Below are 26,236 nucleotides of genomic sequence, written 5' to 3'. Positions count from 1 at the left end.
AAAATGCAAGAGTAGCCAGGTATGGTGGCTTTTGTCTACAGTCGCAGCTCCTTGGGAGGTTGAGTCAGAAGGATCATTTGCACCTAATAGTTACTTGCATACCAGCTTGAATAGCGTAAAGAGAGCCTGTCTCCAACCTAAAAATATTACATATTTCCAAGAGTATTTGCATAGAGTAATTGAATTTTTGGTTTTAGCTTGAATCATAGCCCAAAATATAGCTCATACATATGCAGATGTGAATCTGAATGATCCCTGATATTGTATACTGCTGTTCCGGAGCATTCCAGGTTCTTAATCCACACCTATATCTTGTAAGAAAAGGCACTTTTAAACAATTTGGTTCAACTTACTAGAAGCTACGATTCCTACTTGTAATTTCTCAGTGAGTTGGTTTACTAGCGTGAGCAAACAGTGACCCCAGGGCTGGTTTTAGTAAGCAGTGCACTGGAGGATGGCCAGTCAGCAGAGCAGCCAGACCTTGTCTTGCTGTCCCACCCGGTGCCACGGCTTACATCACCACCTGTGATTCCTCAGTTCTGTCCTGGGCCTGGGCTCAGCAGAACTGCTGTGCTGCCACGGTGTCATCTAGGGCAGTGATGCCCTGGGTGCCTTCTCACTGCTATGCATCTCTGTCCGCATGGTCCCTCTGGTCATGCTTAGATCCTTGTCATTTATTTTTTATTTTATTTTATTTTTTTTGTAGCCTGAATTGACCTTGAACTGACACTAATACTGCTGCTTCTGCCTTTCCCAGTGTTGGAATTACAGGCATAAGCTGCCTCTTCCGGCTTCAGTGCACCCTCTTATGAGCACCAGATGCCTCCATGGGAGTCAGGAGAAGCTCCCAGTCTCCTCAAGGGATTAGCCCCAAATTAGTGCCCCTTACTTCCATCTTTGGTATTGTCAAGGCAAGCAACAAGACAGTTCAGCCCCACAGGAAGGGAAGTAGATCCTGCCTCTTGGTCCAAGGTGCAGAACACATCCAATGGGAGACTGCTCTGAGCAGCAGTTCCAGCCCAGGTTCAGATCAGTCTGGGCTTTTGCTGTAGAGTGAGGAGCACTCCATCTTGCTCTGATGTCTGCTCAGCTCCCCAGACTGTCTTCTCTGGGAACTAGTCCCCTTTTCTCTCTCTGTTACACAGTCAGCTAAAGGTGCTTAGACAGAGGCTCTCATAAAATGATACTAATGTGAAAACCACGTGGCTTACAGTGACCACCATCCTCCCATAATATGCAAGAAGGCTGAGCAGCAGGGCCCAAGGGTCACTGTGAGCTGTGTGCAAGGGTGCTGCACCAGCTCAGAATTATAACCGTGGGTAAAACCTGTGAAGCAAGAGGAAACCACTTTCCTGCACTGACTCCCACAGACTCACTGATAGGCCTCTTCTGTGCTCTGGGGCAGGGGTAGGAAGAGGTCAGCAGGAAGCGGATGTGACACACGTTCTCACGACCACAGCCAGTCCTCGGGCAGTGCCCTCACAGCTATACTTTTAGACTGGAGCCAAGCACGTCTTCATGTTTCTGTGTCTGGCTGCCAGTGGCCTTGGAGCCTGCCCACGTGCTGTCCAGGCTATCATCCTGTCTCACCTGCATTCACAGACCCTGTTCTCTCCCCTCTGCGTGGATCTGTCAGTACCTTCCTTGGGGCTTAGGAAGTAAGAGCCATCAGGGAGGTCTGACCATTTGAGAATACAGAATTGGAACTCACTCTGTAGACCAGGCTGACTTCAAATTCACAGAGATCAGCCTGCCTCTGCCTCCCAGTGCTGGGATTAAAAACGTGCATCACCACTGCCTGGCTACTTACTTCTTCTGTATTTTAAGGTTACTAGTCAGTTTGTCTCAGGACACTGATATTTGGGCCAGACACTTCACTAAGCAGCTGCTGAGGGAGGCTCTCTCACCGATGGGTGGGGCCACTTCTACCGTCACATGTTCAGAGCACACTACCCTGCTGCTGTAGACCACCAACAACCAAGTAGCTAGGGTTCAATTTCCATGGGTCTCCTGCAGGGGGGCAGGGGTTGGTAGACATGCCCCTGTTCCCTATTCTTGTCCCCAGTTCTCTCACCAGACTGTTTAAGAACTACACAGATGCCAGGCTTGGTCCTAGTATCAGGAACACATTCACAGGAAGTTCTTGTCCTTGTCTGGAGGGAGACAAGCTGGCACAGAGAGTGGGGTGCATATTTCCAGAGCTCCCTTAGAAGCCTGTATCGGGTATGATGGCTCAGAAGAAGAGAAGTGGACTGCACTTGGAACTGGTGTTGGGGAGCAGGGACAGTATTCATAGGGAGGAGCCTCTAGCCATGGCAGGGAGTGTGCTGGAGATTGGAGGCTTTAAAACTGAGTAAGACACATGTTGAAAAGCTGCAGAGAAACAAGATGGATTAGAGGCTAGGATAGAAGGCTGGATAGATGTGAACACAAGGCAGACAGCATGCAAACTGCCATAGCCTGAGACTGCTGGTCAGAGCACAGGTGTTGGCTGTGAAACTTCTTCAGCTTTCCTGGATACTTGAAATTTTTCAGAATAAAATGTTGAAAGAAATTGGGCTACACTGGCTGTCTGCCCTCAAGGGTATTCCATTGTAGGCTTTCAGGGCTTTGTGGGCTCTGAAAGCACCTGAACATGTCCCTGAAAGGTGTCAGCTCGGCACTGCTGGTTCCTCGGTTCCTCCTGTAGCCTTTGAATTTCCTTGTTCAGATTGCTGTCGCGTCTGCAGCTTTTACTCAGGGTCCAGTGCTGATGACACATTGTATGTTCCAGGTTTATTTATGAGACAGAGCATCACAATGGCATAGCAGAATTACTGGAAATACTGGGAAGGTAAGTTCCTGTCACTGACAGTGCGTGGCTGCAGCTAGAGCCGACACCAGATGATCTTACTCATTGACTTGACTCCTCCCAGAGCACAGCCGTTCAACCAGGTCCTGAAAGGACGGAAAGAGAGTTTCACGTAAGGAGAAGGAAGGTTGATTAACTCACAGATCAGAGTGCACAAACAACAGCTTCCATCTTTGTGGCTCTATAGGCAGAGCCCTCTTCATACACCTCAATCTATTACTATGGAAGCTATGAAATTTCAACTTTTTTCCCTCGAGTAGTGTTAAAAATAGTTACAGAGGAATGTTGGTATTAAAGCTTACTTGAAGAATAGATTATATACATGAGGTGTTGAGTAAATGGCTAGTATTTTAAATTGTCTCAACCTGTTAACTTTTCATATATATATATTATGATTCAATTTTTTATCCATCTTAAACTGAGTAAAGTTTTTACTTATTTTTTTAAATGGCCTGTAAATATAAGATTCCCTGACCCACTATTTCCCGAAAGATTTCATCTTGGAGTGGAGCTAAGAGGAAGGTCGACCTGGACAGTACTCTCCCCAGTGCCTCTAGGGGAATCCATGGGCATTATTAGCACCTTAAGGTTCTAAGTTGCTCTAAAGTGAAGATACCCAGTATATATAGAATCTAGTGGGTCCCTACAGCCTCTGAACCTGTTGTCTTGTGTGCCCCCCTCAACACACACACACACACAAGGAAACTCTTGTCTGGTCGATCTGGTCCCTCTCAAGCTGCTGCTAAAGATGCGATTTGAAAAAAAAAAATGGCTGTACCTAGGTTGGTCTGTCCCTCGAGGCATGACTTACTTAGTTTGGCTAAGGGTGCCTCTCCCAGTCATAAGACCTTGGGCAAGTTCCTTCTGTGAACTGGAAAGAAAGCTGAGTTTCCTTCTGGTGTTTCCCTCTGCCATATATCAGGAGTGATGTGAACTGTGTTAAGTGTAAGTCTTACCACACTGTCTTTTCAACCCTTCCTCTAACACAGGGTTCACCCAGGGTTTCCCTGCAGATGTGCTCGTCACCCTTGGTGGGTACGGTGGCAGCATGACTGGAGGACCAAGTTACCATTGTTCTGACTCTGGCTCTGGGAAACATCTCTTCTCTTTGTCTAAGCACAAAACCACGTAGATAGGCCAGTTAATGTTCAGTTTGGTGTCCCTTCAGTGGTATGCCTTTCCTACAGAATGAACAGCAGCCAGTCTGCACACAGGAGGTGAGAGTGGAGGGACACTCCAGGTCACACAAGGATAATGATCTGGAATTACCCCCCAGGAATGTAGACGTCTTAAAGAAAAGTACTGGGTGGGAACACCTGGATCTCATCATTGTCCCCCAAGCTGCTCAGTTCCCTGCTGTTTTCTTCCCTCTGTGCTGTAACTTAAGTCCCAATACAAAAAAGATTAAAATGGCTATGCTCCTGGAAGGCCTTTTTGTTGTAGCTCTTGTTCCTTTCAGTGTCCTCTTTATTCTGAAATATTTTGCCCATTGGCTTTTCATGCTGAAAACAAAAACTGAAAGAACAAGATACCTGACTATAATCTGGAATGTGTAAATACTCAAGCTGGATTCTCTTTTCACAGTATAATTAATGGATTTGCCTTACCACTAAAGGAAGAGCACAAGATTTTCCTGTTAAAGGTGTTGCTGCCCTTGCACAAAGTGAAATCTCTGAGTGTCTACCATCCCCAGGTAAGGCCAGCTGAGCACAGCTGCACACCTCTGCAGTGGTCCAACCGTTTGTGGGAGTGATTCCTTTCCCATATCACTGGGAGAGGGGTAGGGAGATGTCTTAGTTATATAAATGTTTGCCATCAAGTATGAGGACCAGAGTTGAGATCCCCAGAACTCCCATAAATGGCAGATAGCATGATGTGCTAGGCCACCTGTGCGTCCAACTTCAGAAGGTAGAGGCAGAATCCCAGGAGCAAACTGGCTAGCTAGACTAACAATGTAGCTAGCTCCTGGTTCAGTGAGAGAAACATTGCCTCAATGATACAAGATGGAAAGAATCGAGAAAAACACCCGATGTCAACCTCTGGCCTCCGTGCGTTCATACACATGAACGTTTGTAGCCTTGCACATGCACAAACATCACACAGACTCATGCATACAAAAAAGAAAGACGCTGGGTGGGGGTGGCACATCCTTTAATCCCAGCACTCAGGAGGCAGAGGCAGGCGAATCTCTGTGAGTTCTAGGCCAGCCTGGTCTGCAGAGCAAGTTCTAGGACAGGCTTCAAAGCCACAGAGAAACCCTGTCTCGGAAAAAAAAAAAGAGAAAGAAGAGAAGGGCGGGAGAGGGGGGGCGAGATTCAGGAGAATCTCCGGAATATAGATTGTATCGAGACAGAAGGGTACACTTTGAGAGAAAAGGGGGCTTCTTACAACATGATCTAAACCTAATGTCTTAAAGACCTGTGACAACTTGTACAAACTGGATTTTTTTAAGCTGCAGCAATCTAACTGTAGTTGTGCTAGAACCTTAGTTGCTGGTTCCTGACTGGTTTCTCTCTGTCTGTATTAGAATCTGCTTTCCAATAGACAGAATTTGAGCTATGCTGAGTCTCAAAGGGTGGCCACTCTCATTTGCAGCCCATAATCCTTTACTCTTGGCTGCCACATGGCTGAACACAGAATAGGATGTCATGTATGTTAAGAACACATGGACAGAAGGATGGAGAGTTGGTTAAAAACTCTCTCAGCAGTTAAAAGCACTGGCTTCCAGAGGCCTGAGTTTGTTTCCCAGCACCTGTCGGGGTCCGGTGCTTGCCCGGACCCTAAGTTATTTCTCTCTGGACCGGACCCCAACATAAACTATCTCTCTTGACCGCCATGGAGGCGCAAGAATAAAGACACAACTCACATGGCAGCTAACAACCATCTGTAATCTCTGTCCCAGTGGATCCTTTTCTGGATGCTGTAGACACTGCATGTCCATGGTGCACAGTTACATATACTCATAAAATAACATAAAAAATTTTACACCTCCCCATACACACACGTATACCCCAAGTGAGGGAGAAGAAGAGCACATGGAAGGGCTATGGTGTAGTAGGAGAGTACCTGTCACATGCAAGGTCTTAGGTTCTGTTCCCAACACTGCAAGAAAACAAAGCCCAAAGATTCTTATCAAAGCTTATAGCTCATAACTATAATCTCAGCATTCCGGAATCTGAGGCAGGAAAATCATGAATTTGAGGCCAACCTGGGCTGTATATCAAGACCTTGTCTAAAAATTAAAAATCAAATGGAGATTTCATTCTTGAGAGCTCCTTGGAAGTGGGTGGCATGGGATACATTGCAGAGAGGACATTCTTTCGTTAATCGAATAGCACTGGCGTCCTAGGAAATATCCACTTGTTGTCGGGTAGGCATCACAGGGCAGCAGGTCCAGCTTGTTATCATATCCATTGTTGAACAAAAGCTGTTGATGGTGGTGCACACCTATAGTCTCAGGACTCTGAGGCTGAGGCAGGAGGCTTGCAGCAAAACTATCTTAAGGGAAAATAAAGAATAAATAGCTCAGAAATTTCTGATAGGTTGCCAAAATAAAATTTTTCCAGTTATTATATTACTTGCCCATTCTAATCTTCAAAAATGCCATGCGCACACACATCCCTCATTACACTTGGTTGATTTGTTGGTAGTGTCTGAAAAATTTCTCCTGGTTTTTATCATTCTTGGGAGTGAGCATAGCTACGAAATCTGTCAGAAATCGATAGGGAAAGAATTATTTATCCACTGAGCATCAGCCCCAAAGGTGCTTCCCTGAAGTTCCTCTCAGAGCATTATGGGTGTTAGTCGTGGCGGTCATGCGCAGTGTTTCCACCACAACCAGCCATTTTCCCCAGGCTGGTGTTTGAGGTTGGTATAGAAGCGTTTCTGTGCTGAAGTGGCTTGCTGACGCTCTCTCCCCCGTCCCTTCCAGCTGGCGTACTGCGTTGTGCAGTTTTTGGAGAAGGACAGCACCCTCACTGAACCAGTAAGTGCTCTCCCGGGCCCTGAGCACCCGGCATGCTCACTCCTGGGTTGGAAGTTTGAGTGTGGTAATTTGGCTGCAAGTTCCTTTACTGCTATAATGGTTTTCTGGAACAATCTTGCCACCTTGTCTCTTAATGCTTGGCAATCCTTGGAACATGGCATCTGAGTAGCTGTGGACACCAGCCTGGGCCCAGTTTAGTCCTCCATATTTGACAGCACATGTCCTGACTCACTCACTCACACGCACTGAAGTGAGAGGCTAAGTCACTTGTTGTACTCGAGGATCCTTTCTGTTCTGGAAGTTTTTTCTAAGTTAGTGTTACTATTTTACAATCACTGAGCAGCAAGTGAAGGCTACATTGCTGACTTTTGGGTTGGATTTCTAATTGGTATTTTATCTTTATTAAATTTTATTTTATTTTGGCTGGGTGGTGGTGGCTCACACCTTTAATCCCAGCCCTTGGGAGGCAGAGGCTGGCAGATCTCTGTGAGTTCTAGGCCAGCCTGCTCTACAAGAACTAGTTCCAGGCAAACTCCAAAGCAACACATAGAAACTCTGTCTTGAAACACCCCCCCCCCAAAAAAAAATATTTTATTTTATTCTTTTGGGTTTTTTGAAAGAGGTTTTACTGTGATGTGTAGCTCTGGCTGTCCTAGAACTTGCTTTGTAGACCAGACTGGCCTTGAACTCAGAGATCTTCCTGCCTCTGCTTCTTGAGTGCTGGGATTAAAGGTGTGCACCACCACCACTAAACTATCTTTACTAATTTTTTTTAATTTAATTCCTAGCATCTCCACTAAAAATCAGCCAAAAATGTAGCCAACGTTAACAAAATATGTCTTGTCAGATGTCAGCCAGAATAAGTATTTGAATTCACTTTTTAAAAATAAGCTAAGATACAGTTTATAGCCCACGCAGTTCATCTGTTTAAGGTATATGGTTCAAGCCAGCTGTGGTAGCTCAGGAGACTGAGGTGGGTAGATTACCATGAGTTTGGGGTCAGCCTCAGCTGTATAACAAGACCCTGTTTCAGAGAAAGAGGAGCTGGAGAGACAGCTCAGTCATTAAGAGCACTTGTTGCTCTTTCAGAGGTTTGTAGCACACAGATGGTGGTTCACAACTGCCTGTAACTCCAGCTCCAGGGGATCAGACACCATATTCCCAGTCTCTGCAGGCATTCACATGCATGAGCACATTTGCATGGTCACTCAGGTTTCTTTGCCCAACATGCACACACACACACACACACACACACACACACACACACACACACACACACACTCCTTTTAAAAGAAAAGGAATTCCACCTGCTCTCACTACTGCTTTTATAGTAAGAAATCAAAGACATAGAAAAGATATACTGTTTTATCTCAAGATTTGTGTGTGTGTGTGTTTCTCATATTCTGTGATAGCTAGAGAATTCACCAAGTGTTAATCCACCTTTGTCACAGACAGGCTTCTCCCTCCCAAAGCACCTCTGCCTGCTGGACCTTGTCCCAGCCTGACCCCAGGCGTATTTAGCCCAGATGGACCGTTTCCTCGGCCATCTGTGCAGAACTGCACTCAGGTGACAGTTCTAAAGTTTCTGTCCCACTAATGCAGTGTCATGACTGATGGGTGAGCTTCTCTGCAGGAGGGAGAGACAGCCAGCATGCTGTGTCACATAAACATCGACTGCCAGCCTCTGACAGGACCCTGTACAGACAAGCTACAAGTCGCACACACTCGGTGTAGTGGCTCCATCCCAAGCTGTTGTTTGATAGTTCCTGTTGAGAGATGACAGAACATCACTGCCCAGCTACAGAAAGCAGAGCTTATCTTCAGTATATGCAAAGCCTTCAGACTCATCTAGAAAATTTCCTCCTTTGAAATGTCCATTTTATGAAAATGCAAAGGCCATTATGTCTGACTTAGTGGTGAACACTTGTTAAGATGGAGGTGTGGACTGGAAAGGAGTGTGAACACTCAGCACACAGAGACCTGCTTTGCTGCCCCGGGGCTCCTGGTTGCCTTATGGAACTGCTTTAAATATAAGTCATGTCAGTTACTGCAGTCAAATTCCCAATAAAAGATGAGTTAGGGGAAGGTTGAGTCTGACTCACGGTGTGAGAGCACAGCAGCGCTGGGGCTGCAGAGCGTGTAGCTTAGACTCCTTGGTCCCGGCAGTCAGGAAGCAGAAACCAGCTGCCCTCCTCCTTTCTCAGTTGTTACTCAGTAGGACCCAAGCCTCTGGTGGTGTCACCAGCACACAGGCAAGTCTTCCCTCCAGTTATTCCTCTGGAAAAGTCCAAAGAGACAAACCCTCACGTGTCTCATTGATGCCTTACGTGTTCCTTAAACCAGTTAAACTGACAGTGGAAATTGCCCATCACAGTGTTCCACTTCAAAGACTGCAGCCTATAAAGGGCATTAGCTGACTGTAGAATGGATACTTTTCATGTACTCCAGCGTGTCCTGGGCACATTAGATGTATTTACTATTTACTTTGTTGCCAGGATAGAGGCTCGTGGGAGATTTTACACAACTGTGTCTGTTTTTGCCTGTCTGTCTCCTTCAGCTAATAGGATGTCCCACAGTCTTGGCAGCCACTACTTTGCTATTACACAAGGACACGCTCCCCAGGAGTCAAGGCAGGACTCCTGGCATGCTTCCCCCACCCCACGAAGGGACCATGCCGTGAACCTGGAGCCTAAAACTGCTGTTGTCTAGCCTTATAATGCCTGGCATGCACTCCTTCTGCAGAGTCCTGCCCCACGCACACAGCCCAGAAGATTGGGCGCTGCTCACAGTAGTGAGGTCCCAAAGATCAGAAAAAGTCCAGGGTGATCGAGGAATTAGGAGTTTTCCAGCAAACCAGTTCAAATTGGTGGTGCTGTGTAGCTCCTGCATGACTTTAAAGACCACTGACATGCTGGGCCGTGGTGTGCATTCCCTAAATCCCAGTACTCAAGAAGCAGAGGCAGGCAGATCTCCAAGCTCCAGGACAGCCTGGAACTACAGAACAAGTTCCAGGATAGCCAGAACTACCAGAGAAACACTGTCTCAGGAAAACCAATGAATAAATATAACATACATACATACATATTAAAACTTTAAAAATTAAACCAAGTTATAAACAGTATGAACTCTTTGCTTATTTCTCTTAACGAATTTCTTTTTGTGGGTCATTAAAGTAGCTCAGTGGATAAAGTGTTTGAGGCTAAGATTGACAACATGGGTTCAATTCCTGGGGTCCATATGGTGAAAGGGAGAGAACCAGTTCCTGCAGGCTTTCTTCTGACATTCACAAATAAAATAAATGTGATGAAAAGGAACTTTGTATCTATAGAAATGAAACCATAGGATGGGTTTCATGCAGTGCTTTGTTCAGACTGGAGCATTAAAGGGGAACGCTAACACTGTCAGATCTGGGCCACAAGCCCCGACTCCAAGAAAGAATGCAACAAGGCATGCTTACTTTGGAAATTTCATGCAGTGCTTTGTTCAGACTGGAGCATTAAAGGGGAACACTAACACTGTCAGATCTGGGCCACAAGCCCCGACTCCAAGAAAGAATGCAACAAGGCATGCTTACTTTGGAAAAGGAGTGCTCTCTTCACAGCCTTGGTTTTGCCAGTTGTGTTGAGATTTCTTGAATCCTCAAACTAGATCCCAGGGTGAGGGCTTCCTTTCCCATGTCTCTTTAGTTTTTCATCGTGCATCCTGCCTCACAGACAAGGCCTCACAGCTGCTTCAGAGGGACAAGTTGTACCTGTTCAGTTGCATGCGCAGTGTGTACACACATGTGTCCTTACGACAATGTACCTGCTGGTACTCATTGTACTTATTCGAGCTAAGGTAGCAAAATGTAAAACTCGTTAATCTTCATTGACTCAGATCCAGTGTTTTCTGCTGGTATAATCTGGTAAGACATTTTGAAAGTATAGAAGGATACTTAAAGTTTCCCAGCAGACACTCTTTATAGCTGTCTGACCTAGGCAAAGAGAATAATGTTCAGTAGCCACAGACTAGGAAAGCACTGTGACCTCATAGCATTCAACTCCCGGGCTTCAACTAAATAGCATTGCTCCCCATCAAGGCCATGGCTGCCATGTGCTTCCTTCCTACCAAGCACTTGTTCTTAAGCTTCAGGTAACCACGCAGAGCATCATGACCCTAGCTTAGGTCCAGCACCTACAGTGAATGCAAACTTACATCTGCTTCATTGACAACACCTTTTTTGGTATATTTTAACAAAGTTGGAAACAGTGTGTGTGTGTGTGTGTGTGTGTGTGTGTGTGTGCGCGCGCGCGCGCACGCGCGCACACACACATGCACATATACATATTCACAAATAGTTAACTTGAGAAGTGGATTGTGCATATGTGTGAATGTTGCTAACAGTGTCAGAGCTGCCTATTTCCACACTAGAACACAGTCTGTTTGGTCTCCACTGATGATCGGCGGGGGAATGGGCCACATTAAGCTGATATTAAAATGTGTAAAACTAGACTATTGATGAAAGAAAAGCATGCTAGTGCTCGTTCTCAGCATTGTCTCCTGTGTTACTTTGCAGTGGGGACATCTAATGGAAGCACAGACATCTTCCTCTTGGGCATCTCTGGGCTTCATTTGCCGCTTTGTTTTATAGGTGGTAATGGCTCTTCTCAAATACTGGCCAAAGACTCACAGTCCAAAAGAAGTAATGTTCTTAAATGAATTAGAAGAAATTCTAGATGTAATTGAACCATCAGAATTTGTGAAGATCATGGAGCCTCTTTTTCGACAGTTAGCCAAGTGTGTTTCCAGCCCTCACTTCCAGGTATGTATGCAGGTTTGGGTGATGGGTCAGTGCTCCTATTAAATGACATTCTTGGTATGAAGCTGCTTATACCCTGGTTCTGCTATGATTTAAGGGTGAAATTCAATTTTTTTTTTACTTGATATGTACTTCAAAATTAGATGTTTAAATTTGAGCCAGGCAGGTCGACTTGTTCCAGTCATCCCAGTACTTGGGAAGCTAAGGCAGGAGAATTGCTACAAGTTGAGATCAGCCTGAGCTATAGAGAGACCCTGTGCCCCCCCAAAAAAAATAACATTTTAGTTTTGTGTAGTTTCAATTCTGACTCATGTTCTCATCACTGAAAATATATTCTTAGCAAGCCTGATTGGCAGCATTGTCTATAAAACTCGGCATTCAAGTGTGACATGCTGTGGGGTTCATAGGGCCCTGTTTATCATAATTGAGTTGTCAAAATCATGGGAATAACTCAACAATAAAAACCTTCAACTCTGAAAATCTCCCTCTTTATACACACTTCTTTTCTGGCACATAAGTTTATATCTCCTTACATCTTTTAAAAAATAGTATTCTGATTTTTCTTACTACCATAATCCTGCTGGTAGGCTAGTGTCTGTCACTCACTTTCTACTCTTGAGTTCTCCGAGCTCCTTGGCTTTCTTCCCCTTCCAGCTGCTGTGTATGGTATGTTCATTACCAGCATGGTAAAGATGTAACAATCAGCAGAACCTTGGGCTCCAGGAAGCTGGTGATCCTGGAAGCCATAACCACTTAGGCACTATGCAGCTGAGCACTCGGGACTTCATGAAGGGACCAGAGCCTTTGCTGAGTTAAGAAAGAGTTAGGACCAAGTTAGGAATCATTGGGACCAGCAACACTGAGACAAGAAAGCCCAATAGCTCTGCTCGGGGAGTGTGGTAGCCACCAGCCACCATGCAGAAAGGCCAGGTTTGCTTCTGCTGTAGAAGAACCTCTAGTACAGGCTTTCCTGTTGCACACAGCTGAGCTACTGTTACTGTAGACATCCGTGGGCATTTTATATTTGAACTAGAACAGGAAAATTCTTTTTCCAAAGCTTGGAGTGAGCAGTTTTTACAAAGGAGCACCAATGTTTAAGACTATCTGGATCTCCCCATCCCCACCTCAGGCCACCAGCCAAGGTACAGGTGTCCAAACCCCAGGAAGAGTCAGAGAGACACCAGGACTGTTTGGGAACCTGAACCTCCCCAGTGACGGAAAAATGCCTAAATATATGGAAACCTAGTTTATAAGAGGTGTTGGAGGCAGGGGATATAGAGTTTAATTGGAATATCTCTACACAGGGAGACAATACTTCTCCCAGAAACCATTGACCATAGGGTAGAACATACTACTATCACTTTGTTAAACTGATAGTATTTAGCTGGCTTCTAAATACTTAGCCTTATATCCTTAGGTCAGCCCAGCTCACACCTTCATCAAAGAAGCTGCTTTTTGCAGTGGACAGAGGCTAACACAAAGCCACAGTTGATCAAAGTGCAGAGAGTAAGTGACTGGGGTGCTTGCTGTCATATCCATATCGTATCACCTTCCTCCAGGGCTCAGGGAATGTCACAGAAGAGGTGGGAAGATTGTAGGAGTCAGAGGACAGGGACACCTGCTTGGAACAGTGTGTCTGGACAAGCTGTGGTTGCCACACAAGTCCTGCCCGGGCCAATATAGCCAATAGAGTCAGCTTTCTCAAGGAGGTTATTGCTACCACATTGGACAGCCTTCTACTCATGTGCATGTGGGCAACACTGATTAGACACCACAGGTTTTTTATATACATACCTGTATATGCTATTGGTAGCTTTTTAAAATCTTTTGAGACAGACTCTTATTTTGTAGCCCAAACTGACCTCAAACTCATCCTCCTGCCTCAGATTTCCAAGTGTTAAGATTACTTGTGCATGCTACCATAAAGTTTTCATGTAGGAAGAAAGCCCATGGATGGGAAGGTCGTATGCAAGGCATTGACTTTGTTTAGTGGGGCACAGTTGAGTGATTCAGGCCTGCTCGCCCCAGCTGTGCACAGGGGCCATTTCTCCCATAAGCAGTCCTGTCAGACACCAAGACAGTCTGCTCCAGAGATACACAGGCACCTCTGCTGGTGATTGCGACTGAAGGATTGCAGGGTTTGGCCACCCTCATTTTCCACTGGTAACCAGCCTAGCATCCCTCATTCACTGCCAAGACACTTTGCTCTTCCTTGTAGGGGCCTCCCCCATTTCTGCTTTCTTGATAGACCCAGGTCAATACCATGTACATTCTAGAATCTTCCAGAAACATGTGGCTAGTTCTTTCTTAATATCTAGATGTTTTTTCTATGCAATTTTTTTTACACACACCCCCACCTCGCCTGGCCATCTTGGTAGCTTTCCTTGGTGGAGTTTTTCCTGCACCTCAAGCAGGGAAATGGTGGCTGTAGAAGAGACAACATTTTTGGAGTCAGTCAACTCTGGACTCCAACTTGTTATGAAAAATAGAAAGGGGCCAGTGAAATGGCTCAGCAGATCAAGGTGCCTGTTGCCAAGCCGGATAATCTGAGTTCAATACCTGGGTTCTACATGATGAAAAGAGAGAACCAACTCCCCAGAGTTGTCCTCTGACCACACACACACAAAATCAATAAAGTCAAAAGTACATGTGGATACATGTGTTGGTACAAAGCAACTCTGAAGATGAGTAGACAGGACAGAGTGAGTTGTGCATTGAGGAAATCTGAAATGGAGTACTGTGCCACCGTGGTCAAAAGCCAGCACCCGGTAGTACGGTGGCAGTACTGTTGAACTGGGGAGAACATGCAGAGGTCCTGAGTGTGCATGCACAGTACTGTTGGACTGGGAAGAACATGCAGAGGTCCTGAGTGTGCATGCACAGTACTGTTGGACTGGAGAGAACATGCAGAGGTCCTGAGTGTGCATGCGCAGTACTGTTGGACTGGAGAGAACATGCAGAGGTCCTGAGTGTGCATGCGCAGTACTGTTGGACTGGGAAGAACATGCAGAGGTCCTGAGTGTGCATGCGCAGTACTGTTGGACTGGGGAGAACATGCAGAGGTCCTGAGTGTGCATGCGCAGTACTGTTGGACTGGGGAGAACATGCAGAGGTCCTGAGTGTGCATGTGCTGCCACTGAGCCGGGAGATTGACATCATTGGAAACATGGTAGAGTAAACTGAAAGTTCTCTTTAACCAAACTGCCAGAGCTCGTTTCAAACAACTAAGTGCAGTAGTTAATCCCTGAACTGAGGCAGGAGGGTCACAAGTTCCAGACTACTGTTTCTCAAGGAGAAAAAAAAAATTGTGTTAAAAGCTAAAGCAGAATTTATAATTTGAGCCTTTAAGTACCCTGTCTTCTGTTTTCTAATGTGCAGTCTTGAAATATTATATCAAAAAATATTTATTGATAGATAAGTGTTCTCTCTCGTCTCTATGAGTTCAAAGCCAGCCTGGGCTATATGTCGAGCCTAGGCCAGTCAGGGCAGCACAGAGCCCCTCCCTCCCCCCGTCTCAAAAATAAAGGAAAGAAAGAGAAGGTGTTGAGGCCAGCAAGATGGCCTATCCAGTAAAGGAGCTTGCCTTGCCAGCCTGGTGGCCTGACTTCAGTATCAGAACCCATGTGACTGACAGTGGGGAAGAGAGTGGACTCAGAGTTAGCCTTTACCCTCCATACACATCATAGCACATGCTCTCGTGTATACGCACATACAGTAAATTAAAATACAGAGCCGCAAAGATGGCTCAGCAGGGAAAGGTACTTGCCACCAAACCTGGCAGTCAATTTGATCCCTAGGACCCACATAGTGAAGGGAGAGAACCAACCCCTCCTTATTGTCTTATGGGCTACAGTTATGCCATACCACAGACATATACACACGTAATAGATAAATGTAATTTTGTAAAAAATAATAATACAGGTTAGGTGTTGGTCAGACATGATGGTACACCTATAATCCTCACACTTGGGAGGCCAAGGTGGAAAGTTTATAAACTTGAGTTTGCCTGACCTACGTGGTTTAAGAAAAAAAAAATGAAAGCAGAGAAAGTCTTGAACTCTGAAACAAGAATTATCTGCCATTTAGGGTGGTGCACACCTTTTTTCCCAGCACATGAAAGGCTCAGGCAAGAGACTCATCATGAGCAATAGTGAGACATCCCAAAACTGTGTGTATGCGTGTGCACATGTATGTTTTACATTTTATTATGGGCATGGATGGAGAGAAGCGTGTGCCACAGAATGTAAGTGGGAGAGTTGGTTGTCTTCTACCGTGTCGGTTCCAGATATGACTAAGGTCATTAAGCTTGGTCACAAGTCTGCCCCATCCATTTTACGTGTTCTCTATTTCTATATGTGCCTTTTCATTCCCATTTACAAAGCTCACCTCTCCTCACTTCCTCCTGAACCCTCCACAGCTGCCTCTTCTTGCCCCACCTACTCACTCAAGGCTTCTGGTGGCAGAACTGTAGTCCTGCTCCTCCTGAGCTTCTGAGCGTGGCCAATACACTGCACTCTGGCTGAGCTTATGGAGCACTTACAGCTCTGCCTAGAGGACTGTGTGCTGGACAGCACTGACCACATGCCCTGGTGGCTTTGTGAAGTCTGGTTCTTGTGTGTGCTTGTCAGCAGTCAGGGCAGAGGCACGGACAACAGCATATCTGGATGGAGGGATGTGAGTGCTTACCCTAGCTTTCTTGCTCTCTGTAATGGGAACTAGTGGTAACTAATATAAAAGACCCCCACACACACTGGCTCCCCAATTTACCCAAAATGAGGGCCGGCTGGCTCACAGACCCCGTGATACGGCTCTGCAGCCCTGGCAACTGCTATCCCTCTGACTGACACAGGATCTACCTTAGATACAGCCTCCACGCTGACAGACAGCCCTCTTGCCTCTGACTATCATTGTCACAAACTTGAGGACCTGAGATTGGATCATCTGACCACACCTATTATCACAACACTGAGGGGCTAGAAATAGGAGGGTGTTGCCAGCCAGCCTTGCCAAGTTGGGGAGCTCCAAGTTTAGTGAGAGACCCTGTCTCAAAAAATAAAGTGGAGAGCAACTTGGAAGACACCCAGTGGCGTGTGTGTGTATGTGTGTGTGTGTGTGGGCGTGCACACATGTGCTCACACACATGCACTACAGACTTAATGCATTCACGCACACACACGTTGGACTTAGTGTGGCAGCCACCCTGGGGTCTCATATGAATGTTTATGGAGTAATTGGAAAAGTGAACGACAGTGTTGACTTCTTGATATGTAAGTTATCTTTTGCTTCTTCATTGACTGTTCAACACCACAATCTAGGCTATTTAGAATTGATGGAAATTGTCTGGTCCAGTATAGCTTACTCTACTCACAAGTTTAACAGTAAGAAAGCCTGTCTCCTGTCTTTGTGCAGATGACCCACATTTCTGCCCCTTCTTCCAGGTGGCTGAGCGGGCGCTGTATTACTGGAACAATGAGTATATCATGAGTTTAATTAGTGACAACGCAGCGAAGATCCTGCCCATCATGTTTCCATCCCTGTACCGCAACTCGAAGACCCACTGGAACAAGTAGGAACCGGCAACCCATCCGCTTCCCGTTTTTTAAGTAGCACATGCCAGTTAGAGCTGAAATCTAAACTCACCATCAGCTTTCATAATGAACATCAGTTTTCTTCGTGACTCTTTAAGTTAAGCAGCAGTGTGCATTGTCTGCCCTGTCGTTGGCCTCCTTACCCCATGCCAAGCCAGTACAAGAGCCTGTTTGTCTGTACCCAGTTCCCTGCTGGTCTCAACAGTAGCACCTTCCAGGCCTCTCCTAGAGCCTCCAGGGGAGCTTGAATGCCACTGCAAATTTCATAGGATCAGTCCTGCCAGAACATGGTAGGGCACGTTACTCCTTTAAGTCCCACAACACATCGGGGAGCCCATGGGTTAAACTCCAGGGCTGCCCTGCTGTGGACATTATGTGACTGAGGAGTGTTCTGTCTCCTCCCTTTTGTTTCATTTCATAAGGGCAAAAAAAATTAGCTCCCCCAGTGAAAGCTCTTGGTGCCTTGCAAGGCGCTCCATCTGGATGCCAGATGTGTTGGATGCTGAGCTGCACACTCAGCGTTAGCCAGATGTGAACCCCGGAGCTTTCCTTTCCTCTGTGGAGCACCGTAAATACAGTTAGTCTCCTGTTGCTGCCATCTGAATAATTTACCTGTAATTCTTTTTTCTATTCGGTCTCCAGGTAAAGTGACTTTGGCTGCTGTTACCAGGAAGGTGACCTTCCTGGCCGGGCAGGTGCCTGCAGGCCCTGACTGGAAAAACAGATAGAGAAAGAGCTAGCAGCTTGTATTAGAACCTAGTGAACTTGTTGTGGGTAGGACTTCAGAAATAAGGGAGACTTGGCGGTTTAAAGGGGAAGGGGAAATGGCAGGAGGTAGGAGAGGGATGAGAAGGGTCCAGTGTTGGCATTTCACTGTGGCCTTCACTCTGCAGGACAATACACGGCTTGATATACAATGCCCTGAAACTCTTCATGGAGATGAACCAAAAACTCTTTGATGACTGTACCCAGCAGTTCAAAGCAGAGAAACTGAAGTAAGTGCTCCTTGCCCAGATTGTTTTCCATACTCCTTAATATTCCACCACCATTGTCTGTCACCACCATTGTTTGTCCTACAGAGTTATTCTTCATTTTGAGCTTTTAAAAAGAAACCCTGTTGTGCTCTTGTTTAGGAAGCAAGGTAAAGGTTGATGGTGGCCTATTACCAAAGAGTGTGTGTCTAGCACCAGGGTCCTCACCCTTCCACTAGCTGAGTCGCCTTGGCCTTTTTCATGGTGCTGCTTCTGTGCACCTGAGGACTTCGCAGAGACTGCCTAGATGTCCAGGTGCTCTGTCCCTAGGCTGGGCATATGGTCATGTGGCTGATTAGTAATGACTGGCTGGCAGGATGGCTCAGTTCATTATGTCTGATAACTTGAGCTCAGAACCTGTGTGAAAACAGGAGAGCGTAGACTCCACAGCGTTGTCCTCTGACCTCCACACTCATGCCATGTTCTACTACAAGCTGCTAGTTCTGACTCCGTCTGTTTCCCCACTCAGGGCTTGCAGGTACCTACTCACACCCAAGTAATAATAATGCATCTTATTTATTTACTTAAACAAGTCACTTTCCAGGCCAGATGTGGCAACACAAGTCCATTACCCCAACATTCGAGAGGCTGAGGCAGGAAGAGTACTGTAAGGTTCAAGGTCACCTTAGCTATATAGTGAGACCTTGTCCTTTTGAAGAAAAAGAAAAAGAAAAAAAACAGCCTTCCAAACCCAGTGTGAACTGCTGGCAGATTTTAGCTCTGCTTGACACTTAAAAGTGACTAAGGTGGAGAAACTACAGGTGTCTGTCTAGCCAACCACCATTTCTTTGTTCCTCAGATGATGTGTGAGTCTTGTCTGCATATGGGCTCTGTTTGGGTGTCTGATGATACAGTAGTGAATGCCATCACAGGCTGGGTGGAGTGAAGCACAGGGTAGCAGGGCTACACCAGACCAGGTCTCAGCCCTCGAGGGCGGAGTGCACATGGACTAAAGTCAGTGTGATGTAAGTGTCTAAGAAGGAGCTCTCCGGTGTCCCCTCCTCCACCCGAAGAGAGTCACAGTGCTCCAGAAGTTGTCTGTGGTAGTTTTTTTTTTTCTTTTTTTGCCTCAAAAACAGTGGCCTAAATCCAGTGCCTCTAATGATGGTGTCAGAAGCAACCCTGGTCTCCCTTGGGATCCTGTCACCGCTGGGGTGCTGGCTGTGGCTTCCTTGGCTCTTCTGCAGACCCGCCTGCCAGTGGGTATGAAAACAGCCAGGCTAGGAACATTGGACCTACTTGCAGGAGATAGGGAGTGTTTTAAATTCTTGTTTAATATTTAACTTTTTTACTTTTTAAAATCTTTATTCTAACTCTTGGCCAGTTTTTAGGTTTGGTTTCTTTCATGCCACATTGTTGAGAGCCACAGTAAAAGATGTTGCTAACATCTCCAAGCTTTCACCCCTATCCTGCCTGAATGCAAGTCTTCTCTAATGCAAATGACGTTTTACTGTTTTTCAGAGAGAAGCTAAAAATGAAAGAGCGAGAAGAAGCATGGGTTAAAATAGAAAATCTAGCCAAAGCGAATCCCCAGGTACTAAAAAAGAGAGTAACACGGGAGTGTTGAGGCGTTGCTTGAATGTTTGGTGAAATAGGATCTAGCCCCACCCCAGGAGGGGAGGCCATCGTCACTAACACTGTATGTGCAAATGTCCACAATAAAACACTTTCCAACTTTGTAACCTTCCTCTTGTATAAGTACTTATTTGCCACACAGAATTTTTACCACAAAATTGACTTTTTTCTCTTCTTTTTAAAAGTAAGATATGATGTGGTAAAAAGAAAATCAGGATGTAACCTCTTAAAACTGTAATGTCCTTTCTTGCTCAGATGTCATAAATGCTGTCACTTGAACCATATTTCTCTTTTTTATTTTCATATTTGAAACAGATGAAGTATGCTGATAAACTAACTGACTTCCGCCCTGCTCACACTAACCTTTCCTCTACCCTAGCTGATGCCCATATGTTCTCGCCAGGTGAAGCGAGGCACAAATGGTCAGCAGCCTCCATCCACTGTTAGCTCTTAGGCTGCCAAAGCCTGGGACAGCTTTGCAGTTGTGGTCCCCTGATGTTATGTCTGCCGGACTGAGTGATCGGTGATACCGGGGTGTTTCTCCTTGCTCTGTGTGTGTCTGGTTCTATCGGTCACTTGATGAAATGTCTGACCTTCCACGCTAAGATCTCTCAGGCTTCTCTCAGCTCTCCAGGGAAGAAAATGTTTTGCTTAACCGTGTATTTCTTTTTGGTGAGAAGTGTGTATAAATTATTATCTAAGTTGGACGTGGGTTTTTTAATCTTTGTCATTTAATAAAAACGATCCATGAAGATAACAGTGTGTACTTTCCTAAAGCAACATGCTGACCTGCATCCATCAATGAAAAGAGACTTAATGGCAGTCTGGTACGGGTTTGTGGTTCCACCTGGACAAATAGCCGCATTTCCCAGCCTTGCTGTCCATGCTGCAGAGAAGTTCTTCTGAGGCCTGTAGCTTAATTCTAGAGATCTGCGTTTATGGGTTAGGTTTATGTTGAAAGTGAGGTTGAAGTACTGATAGTTGTAAAACGTGGGAAAAGCATACGTGGACAGGCTTAGGTGGTTCAGCCTTGCTGACATTGCCCTGGGGATCTTGGTTTGTTTGGAAGGTTTTATTTAGCTAAGGAGTGAAGAGCCTTGGAAAGTGTGCTTTGTCTAGAATATGGAAATAATCTGTTGAAAAAAAAAACTGCCTAAAATTTCTTCATACAAACTAAGAGCTGGTTGTTGTGTCAGCATGTGGCCTGGGGTCACCACTGCCTTGCAGCAAAGGTTCCTGGTTTATTCCTTTTGATGGCTCTTTAAACTGTCTGTGTGGGTTTGGCATTGAAGCTGTGGTGACCTCCTTCCCACTGTCCTCACCCCCATCTCTATGTGGAACCATCTGTGACAGTCCTCAAGAGTCTTGTCCACATGCCCAGCCCCATGACACAGTGTTTCTGAAGTGGAAAATACTTCATGTGCTAAGACCTCAGAGCTGAAAGTGTAGCCTTAGAACTCACTCTCCTGAGAGAAAAGTTAGTACTAACTAATTTCCGGTCAGTACTTGTTATTACAGGGTTCAGTGTGGTGTTGGATATGTGAGTTCTTAAGCAGTTTTCATATCAACCCTGGTGAGAGTGAACATGCAGCTTCACCATCCAAAGGAAGGTTACCAGCAATTCAGTGTGTTCACTGGCTTCCCAAAGCAACCCCTTGCTTGTGCAGGCCAAGCAAATGTCTCATCTGCCCAGAGATGTGAAATGCCCAGGCAGGCTGGTGGAGAAGGAATCTGGAAGCTGTGGCTTAAAAGACATTGTTTTGGGTTTTCCATGCCATATGCTTTGGGTGGAATTCCAAAACACCGGTCATTTCCAACAATGGTGTGTTTATTTTAATCCACCAGATAGACTCTAGAGCATCTTACTGCTCGTCCCCCGCCCCCAGCTGGGCCACTGTGACAGGGGATCGTGCCTCAGGTCCTCCGCCTTCTATGGATGCCTGTGCATTCTCATCCTCCGTGAGCTGCTGCCTCTTGAGTTCCTGTGGTCTTTGTGGAAAGCCTGCCTGTGCTTACTGGGAGTGAGCTTCATCTGCTGTGAACCAGCACAGCCCATGAGCACAGAATCCTTTCCACAGCTCGTGCAACTCCTGTGGGAAACACTGGCTTTATCCTGGAGTATCAAGATGAAGCCTCTGCTTTAGCTCGGCCCCAGTAGTGTGTCATGTAGACTTCCATCACTTTCTCTCCCTCTCCACCTGACTCTGAGCGCCTGGAGGACAAGGTGCCATGTATCCTGAATCAAATTATGGAAATTGCCAGTGATAGAAACATAAGAGCCAAATACAGCCTGGCATCTACAAGCATAGGGTGCATAAGGTGGCCGGTGCACCCAGAGCATAGCACACAACCAAGGACAGGACTGCTCTAGACTGCAGAGGCAGGTGTGGCTCTTGTCTGTGGGGAAGTTCAGAAAGAAATGGCACTGGTATTGGATGAGGTCTAGCCCGGGGGTAACAGGAAGTCCTGACTCTACAGTTGTCACACAGTCAGCATTTGAGGCAAGGGCCCAAGACCTAGGCAAGTCAGAAGGTATTAGAGAAACTCAGGGTCGGCCTCAAGGGAGCTGTGATAAGACTGGAGAGAGGGCAGAAGCCATCTGCCTTTATCCTTCCAAATGTATGTAAGGAGCACAGTGGCCCAGGCGGACTTGCAGTTCAGTCAGCAGCAGGATGGTGTGCCGGAAGGGCCAGGCTCACAGGGGGCTGCCTCTTAGAGGAGTGTGTGAAGGGGCCTACTGAGCAGAGCAGGTAGCACGAAGGGCAGGAGGGCTCTGCGGTTGTAAGAAGAAACTGGAGTGCCAAGTGTGGTTACAACAAGTACAGGGCCTGGAGGGTAAAGCGGACATGTGGTTGGTGTCCAGGAGGTGGCTTATTAGAGAAAGAGCAGGAGCCAGACAGGCCTGAACAGAGCTGCTAGCCAAAGGGGTGGCTGAGACCAAGTATGTGGGTGGCCATGGCTGGGACACGGGACCCAGCATCCTCCAGGCTTTGGGCTTCTTGGCAGCACATACATAGCAAGGGAAGAACTGAGCATAACCTCCAACCTGCAACAGACACTGACTGTCCCCGCCACCCCGGCTGGCCACACAGGGAGAACAGGTGCCAGCAGCTAACAAGCTGTGGGCTACATCCCTCTGCTCACAAAGCCTGAAGTCACTGGGGCCAGGGTGGGGGCCATCTGCCATTACAACCTGCCTGATGCACCCAGAACACAAGGAAGTGGAGAGGTAGGAAAGCTGAGCACAGGGCCCCAAGGCAGAGCAGGCCTGATTCCAGGGGCACAGGGTGTCAGGGGTTAGAGGGATCAGCAAAAATCCAGGCTGCGTTAGTTTTTGGTGACAAGCAGGATATCGGGATATATTGAAAGGTTTGAGATATTAAGAAAATACTGTGGAATGAAGGAGGATTTGGGGCAGCTGCCCCAGGGTGGATGTGAAGAAGGGAAGAGAGCTGGGGGTGGGGAGGGCTTGACAGGCTGTGTGCAGAGAACGGGGTGAGAAGTGGCCATTTGCTGTGGGCAGTGTCCCTTCAGTGTATTGGCTCCAGAGATGCAGGAGGGCTGTGGGCTGACTGGTTTGAGGTGAACTTAGGAAGATGTAGAAGTGGTCTTGGGGCCAGCAGAGGGTCATTCCCATAGCCTCGCCTGAAGGAGGGTGAGCCCCTTTCCAGCATCCAACAGGCAGCAGCCCACAGGCTTCATCAGTGGACAAGCTTGTCTCCTACCACATGGCTTCTTGTGGGAGAGGGCCACAGGGAAGGACAGTGGGCAAGCGACCCCTGCAGTGTGAGGGCCCTAAGTTCAGACCCAGCACCTGACAGAGAGTGACTCCATACTTTGCATTGCAGTATGCAGTGTATAGTCAAGCCAGCGCCATGAGCATTCCGGTGGCAATGGAGACAGATGGGCCTCAGTTTGAAGATGTGCAGATGCTGAGAAAGACAGTGAGCGACGAGACTCGTCAGGTAAAAGTGCATTGAGCTCAGCAGGGCTGTGCCCGCTACAGATGTGCTTGACGGGTCCGTCACGTTCCGCTAAGCTAATGCTATAAAGGGAAATGTAGTCACCTGTTAGGAAACATCTGTAGATCTGAATGATCAGATTGCTAGAAAAGTTAACAAGTAAGTGGATGTCTGCAATTTGTTGCTTCATTTACCTTAGTAACAGAAACCCAACTCCTAACTACGTGTTATATGAGCGTGAGCAAAATCTGAAGCTTTGCAATAGCATCTTGCCATTCACTTTTTCCCTTTGCAGCCCTCTCACTTCTGCTCTGGCTCAGAGACACTTCCTTTAGTTCTTCATAGCAGGTGTTAACACTCCTCATCTCCCAAATGGGGAAGCTTAGCCTCAACCAGGAACCAAAGCCCCTGTGGCAGCCAGGACTGTGCCAGCAGCGATTTCAATAACTGCAACTCCATGCAACCGTTTAGAGCAGTTCTGATCCAGAGATCTCTTTCTGTCAAATTGAGAACACACGCAGAAAGGTTTTAAGGAGGGTTATCCACTGAATTCTTCTGCAGGTCCTAAGAGTCTGCATTCGTCTGGGCGTGCTCCCTGTTCCAGGCGAATGTAAACAATGCTTTGAATGGACCTAGAGGTGTTGATTATTCTGACTTGTGAATTTTAGCCCCCTTTGACCAATGATAGGATCCCTAGACATTAGCACTCAGATTCTGGAATGTAGAAGGGAACCTTATTGCCGCTTACTGCTCATGATGTCTATTGGAGTGCAGTTAAATAAACAGAAGGGTTCTCTAATCTGTTTTGTTTGGTTCCAGTAAATCCCCACCTGATAAGATAGCATGAGGCATTACTAAGAGTGAGCAATCTAGCTAGCTGAGCCCCCATCAGTCCCAACCACACGTGTCTGCAGAACACCAGACATGGAACCTTCTGAACTGGGCTGTGGTCCCAGGGTAGCACACAGAAGCACTTCAAGACCTGGCCTGAAGAGAGGGTGCGGCAGCATCTCCTCATGATTACTGGTGACGGGGCCCAGAAAGGCTGCAGCTTGTATGTCAATACCATAAGCAGAGGTGCCTGTGGCTATTTCTTTTCACCATAGCAACATGGTTGCCTGATTGGGAGTCACAACTCCTGGTCGCAGTGCTGAGCAAGGAGGGCTCAGCCTTAGCACTTGTTATGGGAATCCATGTTCATCCTCAGCCCCTTGACTTAAATTAAAGTTTTTTTAAATAGGCGAATGAATAGTTCTTTCTGCTCAGCCAAACATGAAAGAACTAAAAATGCAATGGAAAAAATCAGGAATTATTTGAATTCTACACTTTCCTTATTATAGTGGTTATTCTTGGCAATGAATAGATCTCATCAAGAATTCAACTGGACCAGGCATGGTGGCGCACGCCTTTAATCCCAGCACTCAGGAGGCAGAGGCAGGCGGATCTCTGTGAGTTCTAGACCAGCCTGGTCTACAGAGTGAGTTCCAGGACAGCCAAAGATAAACAGAGAAACCCTGTCTTGAAAACAAACAGACAACAACAAAAAAGAATTCAACTGGGCCTATTTTACTCAGGCTCATAATCCCAGCACTTGAGAGGACAAGGCAGGGGAATTGTGAGTTCAAGGCCAGTCTGGGTCACTGAGACTCACCTCCCGGGGGGGGAAAAAGGAAGAGTGAGGGAGGGGGAAGAGGGATGATTAGAAAAGGAAGAAAATCTATGTATTTTCTGTGTTCTACCTGTAGGCACTAGCTTTCCTGTATGATTTCTTTGTAACTTTGAAAGGAATTAAGATCACATTTTTTTATTTTCACTTTGATTTTGCATCCCTGAATTTGTCAATGGCAATCCAGCTGAATGCTTATCTGGGATGCCCATGTTCCTCTGGGATTTGGTGACTTCTTTCTCTTTTTTTGGGGGGGGGGGGCGCTTTTTGAGACAGGGCTTCTACTTGGGCCATATAAAGTTTAGAAGAAGTTGAAGGCTGGTAAGCCATTTACTGCACAATGAGTACATGAAAGTTCAGAGGAATTTTTCTTCTGGTACATCCTTCAGCTTTGGTCACAATTCACTATAACTTACACCGTGTGCTTTACAAGATCAGCAACTGGATCAAGAACACACCAAATTCATCATACACCTCAAGCAAAAATGCCTTGAAAAGTCTCTGACATTGTTAGCCCTGGGACCATGGAGCCTCCCAGCTGTTATCCACTGTGGTGACAGGAACCCTTTTGGTAAAACCAGTTGGGCATTCTCAGCAGCCTTGGCAGGTGGCTCTGAGAGGCTCCTGTGGCTGTCTGTTTCTGTGACTCTTAAAAATTACATCATCTAGTTGTTTTCTCTGTGATTGACATTCTTACAAAGTCGGTCCTCCACCTTATTTTTGAGTTCTATGGCTCATGCTCCTGAGTCAGAAGATACCGTGCACAGGGAAGTTCTCTCC

The 26,236-nt window shown here is 46.4% G+C and overlaps 1 protein-coding gene across 9 annotated transcripts in view; it reads left to right on the top strand.

The window, feature by feature from the left end:
• Ppp2r5c (protein phosphatase 2 regulatory subunit B'gamma) overlaps nucleotides 1–26,236 on the top strand; it is a 130,243-nt gene that overhangs the window by 97,544 nt on the left and 6,463 nt on the right. For 6 of the 9 annotated variants that reach the window (XM_075948603.1, XM_075948602.1, XM_075948611.1 and 3 more), the window contains 8 exons: nucleotides 2,774–2,833; nucleotides 4,436–4,544; nucleotides 6,783–6,836; nucleotides 11,467–11,637; nucleotides 17,073–17,200; nucleotides 18,116–18,217; nucleotides 19,715–19,787; nucleotides 23,677–23,793. In XM_075948603.1, coding sequence (XP_075804718.1) covers nucleotides 2,774–2,833; nucleotides 4,436–4,544; nucleotides 6,783–6,836; nucleotides 11,467–11,637; nucleotides 17,073–17,200; nucleotides 18,116–18,217; nucleotides 19,715–19,787; nucleotides 23,677–23,793 — 814 coding nt within the window. Of the gene's footprint in view, nucleotides 1–2,773; nucleotides 2,834–4,435; nucleotides 4,545–6,782; nucleotides 6,837–11,466; nucleotides 11,638–17,072; nucleotides 17,201–18,115; nucleotides 18,218–19,714; nucleotides 19,788–20,207; nucleotides 20,586–23,676; nucleotides 23,794–26,236 lie in introns of those variants that run through there. The other 3 variants (XM_075948605.1, XM_075948610.1, XM_075948606.1) reach the window with 2 other exon arrangements.

This window comes from Microtus pennsylvanicus, chromosome 14, assembly GCF_037038515.1.
Source record: "Microtus pennsylvanicus isolate mMicPen1 chromosome 14, mMicPen1.hap1, whole genome shotgun sequence".
Classification (NCBI taxonomy): Eukaryota; Metazoa; Chordata; class Mammalia; order Rodentia; family Cricetidae; genus Microtus; species Microtus pennsylvanicus.
Note: the sequence above shows the minus strand (reverse complement) of the source record. Positions and strands in the feature narration are given on the sequence as shown.